The sequence below is a fragment of the Xiphophorus hellerii genome, chromosome 14 (assembly GCF_003331165.1).
Source record: "Xiphophorus hellerii strain 12219 chromosome 14, Xiphophorus_hellerii-4.1, whole genome shotgun sequence".
Taxonomy (NCBI): domain Eukaryota; kingdom Metazoa; phylum Chordata; class Actinopteri; order Cyprinodontiformes; family Poeciliidae; genus Xiphophorus; species Xiphophorus hellerii.
In genome coordinates, this window is record NC_045685.1 from 11,403,162 (window position 1) to 11,411,805 (window position 8,644).

Sequence of the window (8,644 nt, forward strand, 5' to 3'; positions counted from 1 at the left end):
CAGTGAAGTTTAATAAGTCCTTTAATATTCTTTGTCATGTTATATATCTAAAAATGTGTTCGTTTTTTTTAGATAAAGGAAGAGTGTGAGAAATGTAGGTCAAATTATTAATTAGACACTTTTTAAGTTTTAAAAAAGTGCCAAAGTTTCACATTTTCTGTCAATTTAATGACAATAAGAGATCAGGAAGCATGATGATAATTATGTTGGCTTTTACTAGCTGTTTATGTTTATTCTGGACGTGCAAAAGCAAGAAAATAAATTCCAATAATTTACAAACTTTTATAGAGAAAAAAACAAATCGTTAACATTGTAGATTTCCCTGTTGTGCTGGGAAAGACTGTAAATCATTTATCATTTTTCTTCCACTCCACATTTCTGGGTACATTTTGTTGGTTTATGACATAAAACGTCATGAAAACACGCTGCAGTGACTGTGGAAGTGACAAAAGGGGACAAATTTGTAGAGTATTAATACTTTTGCAAGGTGTAAATCCATCATGATCTGAAACAAACGATTCCAGGTTTTGGTTTTATCTTTTAAATTGTTTATGCTCAACATTTCTGACATTTCTGAGCAGAAATACTGTCTGTCTCTCAGAGAAGGTTCTGAAAACACAGCTGACCACATCGGCGTTGATTAATCGCTCACAAACAGAAGTGCTGGACGAAGCGTTTAGGTTTTTCTCCACACGGGGATCTCTGTCTGTCTGGGAGCGATGCCGCTGGAGCACGGCTCTGATATATTACTTGTTTTCGAACATTCAGCAAAAGTCTTCAGACACACAAAACAGAACTTGACCGCACATCGAGAGCAGAAGAGGTGTTTGCAGTGGTTTCCCTTGTGCTCCAGCAGTGACCCGCAGGTGGGGCAGGCCCGGATGGAGGGACACCCGCTGATTCCCCTCACCGTGTCGAAGACGATTTCTGGGCAGGTCCTCAGAGTTTGCAGCGCCGTGTTGCAGCAGCCGTCGTTCTCACAGCGGTCCGAACGCGGCTTTGGACCTTTCCACTCCCTCTGACACTGCCAGCAGAACTCATACGAGTGTCCTCTCTTCTCTGTGCAGGTTTTGCAGCGGACGCAAAGATTAAGTTTGTCTTGTTTTGCAACAGACGACTTGCATCCAGGACACTGGAGGAAGACGGAGATGTAGAATAAATTGTCAACTGAGGCATTTTTAATGAATAAACTTCAAAGTAATGCAGAGAAGACATACTCTTCTGCTAACGGCGGCATTGATCTTCATCGTTTTCTCAAAGGTTTTCATTTCTTCAGGGCTCAGGAGAGCCATCTTGCAGACTTCCTCATAAGGCCACACAGCTTTACAGGCACCACATAAAAACGTGCTTTTTCCCTTTAAAACAAGGAGAAAAGATTCATCAGTCAGTAGAGCTGAGATATAAGGAAAATAATCAGCATTTTTAAGAGCTTACACTGACATCAGTGAGTTTCATGTATCTTAAATTAATAACACATTGTTCACTAAAGATCACAAATGCATATGATGGCAGAAATAAAACAAGTTTAAGTTTAACATCTTTTGTTATTCAAGTTATTTATTACATAAACATGATGAATGGGCCTCAGAAACTTTAGGGAACCAAGACAACATACTGCCTTTGATTATATGGATTAAATCATAAATCATGTTTTCAATCATTTATTTTACTATTGAAACTTTTGCAACTATGACGCACATCTAATGATAATCCAGGATTCATTTTAGGCAATAAGAATTTTATGGAAGAGCAACAATAATAATAATAATAATAATAATAATAATAATAATAAGCTGTGCTTGCACCTGTTGCTTTTGCACCTTTATCTACCACAGTCTTCCTTCCACTCAATTTTCTACTTCTGTGCTTGGATATAACACTGTTTGAACACAGTGTTTCATACTAACTGCAAGAATCTCCTTTAAAAACAATAAAAGAATATACTAGTTGTTAAAAAGGGAAAGAAAAAATTAACTTAAATTAAACGCGTGGTCGGTGACGACGTGTTGACTGTTGGTTTGTAAATGGCCTCCAATATTAGGTTTTGTTCATGCTCTGCATGTCCCTACAGGCAGTGACTGTTACATAAAACCGAATACAAATTCCCTATTATTTGTAGCTTTATCATTTTTTTCTTACCTCGTCCAGCTGCTGCAGACACCAGTTAGTGAGAGACGTCGGGGTCACCGAGTGACCGCAGGACATCTGCGCTCTGCGCGATTGAAAACCTTCGCACAAAACTATAGACAATAAAACAAACAAAGTAACTCAGTAGATGCCTTTTAAGAGGATTTCCAGCATTAATCCACAGATTAGTTCAAACAAGTGAAGAGCAGCAGCTTACTTACAGTCCATATCATCAGCTCCATCGACAAATTTCAGCGACGAGTCTTTGGGATCGTAGCGCTTCTCCTTCGATGTAGCTGAGCCCATTTTTATTCCCAGCAAAAGCCTGAAGTGAAATAATACAAATGAAGCAAAAACGTTCGCTTTCCTTCTCTGGAGCACAGATTGTTTGGTATGGCGCGTTTTTCATGCGTAATTAGCCCTCAATGAAACGGAGATAAAGGTGAAACTGTGTCTTTACGCAGCAGTTTGAACGCAACAACAAACCTTGACTTGAGACTAAATGTTGGGCACATTCAGCATAAAAAAAAAACACAAATTAAAATGCGCCCCGGGGTTTCTGCGATTGAATAAAGACGCGGTTTACCTGTCCAGCGCTGCGTATGGAGAGGGATCGATGGACATCTTTCGTTTTCGGACTCGACACGTTCACAACCCAAACAGAGACGCACTTTGACTCAGACGTCAGCTCCGACTAGAAACCATGATCTGAGTTTGCGCCAAGGACTCTCTGTTTTTAACTTTTTTATGTTTTTTTTCCCCCTTAATATTCAAAGTCGGAAGAATAAAGTGCAAAACGTTACATGCAGTCAGAAAAAGAAAACTACCTCTTAACAGACACTTTATTACGTCGATCTCAGAAAATAAATAGTTTAGGACAGAGATGAATGCTTGATATCACGCAATGTACATTCCTGCTGTGCTTCAATTCAGGATGTTTTCTTTGTGTCTTATTAATTCAAATAAATTACTTCTAACCGAAAATGAAAGTTAAAGTATGCAAAGCGGGGATTTCCCAGTCAAAAATGTCCCTAAAATACCACATTTGCTGGAGACGCGATCTGAGCACCAAAGGAAGAGGCAGGAGGATTTTTCTCGTTCAAAAGAGAAATGTGTGGATTTCCCCTAAGTCAGTTACCAAAGTCTCATTAAGTCACAATGTTACGTCACTATTTCTAAAAAGAAAACGAACAGAAAACATACTAAAAGGAAATGCAAGCAAGTTTATTTGAATAATTGAAAAATCAGTATTTACTTTACAGACCAACTTCGTGCAATTATAAGAAATTCATTTTTGCAACACCGTTCAGAAAAGATAAAATAATAATAATAATAATAATAATGAAAACGTTTTGCAATTATTATAGTCACATTTTGAAATAAGAAGGAAAAAATAAATTCAGTCCATGATCCACCCAGCAGGTGAGTTGTTGCTATAGTCAAGCAAACAAACAACAACAACAACAACAACAAAACCTGCTGACGTCATATCGATTTTGAAGTGAAAGTAAATTTGGAGCTAAGCATAACAACCATCAGCAAGTTAAGGGAACGGTTAAAATGTACTTTTTAATTTAAAACATGTATTTGTTGATTTTTTTTACGTCAGCATAATGATTTTCAGAGATGTACACTGATAAAAATAAATAAATTACAAATTTGTAGCGGAACTTTAGTCCAGATCTTGTGTCCCAGGATAGTTCAATGTGTAACAACGAGCTTAGACATTTATTATTTCTATGATAAACGAGATTTCTAAAAAGTACGAATGTAGTCAAAATGGGTCATGTTGTTTAAACACATTTCACGCAGAGAAAAACACGTTCGCGGTTGGGCAGGGTGTCCCTTCACACGCTCCGTAGTACTGTCTCCTCCCTCCCAACATGGCTGCCTTCAGGAGCGGGGTGACACCGAGCTGCTTAGCAAGATGTTTCCTGAGACAGACTGGGAAACTGAGCCGGGGCAGTCCCGTTCTTCCAAGCATTCAGAACCAAGTATGTTCTGTTCACAGTTCTGCTGGAGAAGTTCTGTTCCTGCTTCTGAAACAGAGGCAGAACCAACAGCTTTCAGCGGCTAGCATGCTAGCCGGTTAGCCTCCTCACTGCGTTATGAGTGTGACTTTGACAGAGTCTGCAGAGACGTCAAAATAAGTCGATTAAATGCTGCAAATAAAGGATTTTCCACTTCGTTGTAGTTTAGTCGGTTGTTCCAAACTTCGTTGTTGGAAGATTTATAAACATTATTTAAATGATTTTATCGCCCCTTCAGTGTAGCTTCAGATATTATCCACAGATTTCCAGTGTCAGAATAGCATTGTTGACCAAAACAGTGTGCTCAAACCAGGAATTTGACTTCGGTTTAGCGTACAGACATAAAGTATAAATGGATGCATATAACTTCTTTTTAACTAAAAAAAAACGATGTTTAGCTTCTAGCAGAATTGGATGAAAACCTGCCTTCCATTTTGGTCTGAATCTCTTGTTTCTGTCCGTACAGCTGCTGCTGCAGAGCTCCAGCCTGCACACACTGTTCGGCTGCAGCCGTCCTTTCAGCAGGTCTCAGATCAGCTGCAGACACCGTGGAAAGTTCGTCTGGGTCAGCGCTGTGGCAGTCAGACAGAACAGCTCACTGGTCAGTTAACACACGTTTGTAAACTATTAAAAGCACATTGTAGCGAGTTAAAGTGGCATTGATTACTTCCATGTTTAATAAAACTGTTGCTGTAACCGGCTTCAATAGTTAGAAACTCTTAGCTGCTGGAACCGCAGCTAAGAGTGGCATCATGGAGTCTCCAGGTCTCCATAGCAACCACTTCTTTTAAGATTTTAAATATGTTTCATTTGCATGTCGACCTCTCTCCTGCCACATAAATTCATGATTGTTAAGTTTTTATTCATATTTTAGTCTTTAAATAAACTCTGTTCAGTCACAGATAAGTTGAATTTCTGATGGTTTCCTCCACATCCAGCCTGTCGATGGATCGACATCAGCTGCTGTCCTGCAGTCCTCTGCAGTTTCCCTCCCTGCTGACCCGGCCCCTTCCCTCACACAGACAGCCTCCCAACAGGTCACTGAACAATAAAGCAGCTTTCTCTTATCTGTCATCTGGTTTTCCACCCTAACTCTTCATAACTCCCACCTCCAGATCCCAGCTGAAGGTATTTCTGCGGCCGCCTCAGTAGCGGACAGCTCTGCCTCTCTGCCCGCCGACGCCTTGGCCGTTCTGGCGCAGCAGGCGGCCGACGCCGCTCCGGTCGCAGCAGACATCCTGCAGGCCGTGGCTGCAGAGCCCAGGCTGGCGGAGCTGGGCCTGGCCGGCTACACTCCGGTGGGTCTGATCCAGAATCTCCTGGAGTTCTTCCACATGGATCTGGGCCTGCCCTGGTGGGGCGCTATCGTCGTCGGTGAGCAAAAGAACCTTTATGAATCTTGAGTTCTGCTTTTAGAAAATTTAAGGTGTCTGTTCTGAAATTCTCATCCAACATTGTGTGTTTTGCTATTTATATGTTGTTCTGTTGTTGGTTCCAGGAACGGTTCTGGCCCGTTTGGCCGTGTTTCCCGTCATAGTGAAAGGTCAGAGAGAAGCGGCCAAACTGAACAACGTCCTGCCCGAGATGACCAAGCTAACCGAAAAAATGAACGAGGCCAAGCAGAGCGGAAATAAATACGAATGTGCGTCTCCTCTCTCTCTGCTGTATTCGCCGTCTTTCTGCTCTTCAGCCGTTTCTCTCATTCTAAGCTGCTGATTAATTGTTTGGCAGTCGCCAAGGCGTATTCTGATCTGAACCTGTTCCAGAAGAAACACGACGTGAATCCTCTACGAGGCTTCCTGGTTCCTTTGATCCAGGTCAGTTTGCCTGTTTAGGTGCATCAGGATTTATAGTTTAGTGTTTATGTCAACATGAACCTGCCCCGGTGATCCTGACTATATGTTGTTTAAGATTTCAGCCGGACATGGCAGGCTGGGTTAAGGACTGACTCTAGGATCTTCCTGAAAGCTTAAATCATTAGTGTTGAGGTCTAAAACCTAGTTTTTTATATATATTGAGATGCAGACATGGATGATTTAAAATTGTCAAAACTCGATTATCTTATTGTTCATTTCTAATCTAATGTAAAAAAAAATCTTATTGTAATTTAAATACCTCAAGATTTCCAACCCTGCTGAGCCCGCCACCCTGCAAAAACACAAAATCTTAAGTATTTTCTGTCTAGTTTCTTGTGCAAATGCCTGAGTACACTGGAAATAAGACAAAACAATCCTACAAGTAGCTTTTCTGCAAGACATAGCAGCTTGCTTTGAGTCAGTAATTCCTTAATACTGATAAATAAAGTACTGGTTGTGTTGATCTCCGATAGGCGCCAGTCTTCATCTCGTTCTTCATCGCTCTGAGGAAGATGGCGTATCTGCCGGTGCCCAGCTTACAGACGGGAGGCGTCCTCTGGTTCACTGACCTGAGTGCAGCTGATCCGTTTTACATCCTTCCTTTCATTGTCACTGGGACCATGTTCTTCATCCTGGAGGTGAGATGAACCTTTACCGCTCCTCAGATTCAGTTTTTCTGACCTAACAGCAGAATCAGAGCAACATTTTCTTAAAACTCTGATTTAAATGCATCAGCTGGGAGCAGAGTCTGGCATCGACAACCCAAACCTGCGAACCATGAAGACCGTCTTCAGAATCATGCCTTTGATCATCCTCCCTCTCACCATCAACTTCCCCACGGTTGGTGTGGATTTACCCCAGAACACAACCCTGACACCCCAGGAAGCCATAAAACTCTGCTGCTTACCCTGTGTGTGTGTTAAACTGTCTGTTCCCAGGCGGTGTTCACCTACTGGCTCACCTCCAACTGCTTCTCCCTGGGTCAAGTGGCTCTGCTCAGGCATCCTGCAGTCAGACGGAGGTTCAACATCCCAGAGAGGGTGAAACACCCGGCCGCAGAGCTGCCTCAGAGCGATGGACTTATTGAGAGCATGAAGAAAGGTCAGTGCTGCAGAAATAAACCGGCTGATGCTTAATTTGGGCAGCAGATTTAGTAAAGCGCAGCTTGGTTTCGTCTGGTTTCCAGGATGGAAGAACGCTCAGCTGGCTCACCAGCTGGAGGAGAGAGAGAGAAGGATAAAGAGTCACCTGGACATCGCAGCTAAAGGTCTGAGCCGCCTCGCTTTCAAAACTAGCTTTCTGTGAAGGATTAAATTAACAAAAACATTGGAGCTGCATGAGAAAATTATGAAAGACACACAAGGGCGTGTTTTTCTCTTATATCTTAACAATTTTTGATGAATTTGTACCCAAATATTGTTTAACTCAATAGAAAAGAAAAAAAAAAAACAAGTCAACGTATTTCTGCTTTAAAATTGTAAACTTTTCCTCTAAAGGTAAATTAATCAAATAAAATCTGAATTTTCATAAGTAAACGAGTGTTTAACATCCTGAAGTTAAACTATAGTCTATATTTTTTTAATGGGTCTGCAGGATTAGGCCACGCCTCCTGAATCAAAGTGTTGCCTGTTCAGGATTGTGTGTGAAGATTATAGAACATTATAAAAATAATCTTTGAAGTTATTCAAACAGTTGAAACCACAGTCCTAATGTAAACTTTGCAGGAAATGGCTCCCTCTTGTGGTTAGTTTGACTTCCTACAGACAAGAGATGAACGTCTTGAGAATGTAGTTTTTCTTCAGTAACTAGTATTTTTCATCTATATGTGTTTTTCTGTTTTTATAAATTATTTAAGAAAAGTTTAAAAGACTTTTCTCAAATTCAGGCACCATTTTTATTCCATATATATCCAGATTCTCAGCCAAGTACAAAGTGATGCATGATCGGTATAAAGTATCTTTTAAAATTCGTTCTGCTTTTAGTGGTCAGTATGACTTTAAAGCTCTCTATATATTCAGTTAATTCACAGTTCTTGTACAATAAGACCAATAAGTTGAGTTTTAGCAAGAAAGATTTCAGGTGCAACGTTCAGAAACCTCTTTAGAGCTGAGAAATCACAAAACAGATTTGTACATTTCAGCTCCTTGATGAACTGATTTCAGTCATTCTGGACTTGAAAATGGTGAATGATTCATTTGAAAATGTTATATTTATCAAATCATTAGCAGAAATTTGATTTTTTGTTATTTTTTCTTATCTTTTGTCGTTTTTTTATTATTATTGAAACATCCGAGGGTTGCCTAACATTTCAACACCAGTGCTAAGAGATGGGAGTTTTTTCAAGAATGATATAAAAGATGTTTTTCTCCAAGTATTTCTAAACTTTTCTGTTTGGCCTTGCAGGTCCACTGAGGCAGACTTTTACCCATAATCCTCTGCAGCAGACACCTCAAGGCGCTAAGCAACAGAAAATCAAAGCAAAGTCATGGAAGGACACGATTGGATGAATCCAGCTGTTTTTTTGCTCCTCTGTAGAGAATTATGTACATATTTATAGAGAGAAGAGAAGGACGAAGTGTTGGGATGTGATTATGTATTCTAAGGAAATATAAATTCTGCTTTAAAACTTCA

At 40.4% G+C, this 8,644-nt stretch overlaps 2 protein-coding genes across 2 annotated transcripts; one reads left to right on the plus strand and one right to left on the minus strand.

Annotated features, from left to right (window-relative positions):
• Nucleotides 1-3: 3 nt before the first annotated feature.
• LOC116732917 (E3 ubiquitin-protein ligase RNF19B-like) lies at nucleotides 4-3,219 on the minus strand. Its single transcript, XM_032583522.1, has 5 exons — nucleotides 2,714-3,219; nucleotides 2,349-2,452; nucleotides 2,140-2,240; nucleotides 1,218-1,355; nucleotides 4-1,132 (listed from the first exon to the last, which is right to left on the minus strand). The coding sequence occupies exons 1-5, from the start codon at nucleotides 2,749-2,751 to the stop codon at nucleotides 677-679; spliced, it is 837 nt and encodes a 278-aa protein (XP_032439413.1). The 5' UTR covers nucleotides 2,752-3,219; the 3' UTR covers nucleotides 4-676.
• A 765-nt stretch (nucleotides 3,220-3,984) lies between these two features.
• Nucleotides 3,985-8,644, plus strand: oxa1l (OXA1L mitochondrial inner membrane protein). Its single transcript, XM_032583480.1, has 11 exons — nucleotides 3,985-4,121; nucleotides 4,624-4,758; nucleotides 5,096-5,194; nucleotides 5,273-5,531; nucleotides 5,656-5,799; nucleotides 5,889-5,974; nucleotides 6,487-6,651; nucleotides 6,749-6,853; nucleotides 6,952-7,114; nucleotides 7,200-7,280; nucleotides 8,417-8,644. The coding sequence occupies exons 1-11, from the start codon at nucleotides 4,011-4,013 to the stop codon at nucleotides 8,518-8,520; spliced, it is 1,452 nt and encodes a 483-aa protein (XP_032439371.1). The 5' UTR covers nucleotides 3,985-4,010; the 3' UTR covers nucleotides 8,521-8,644.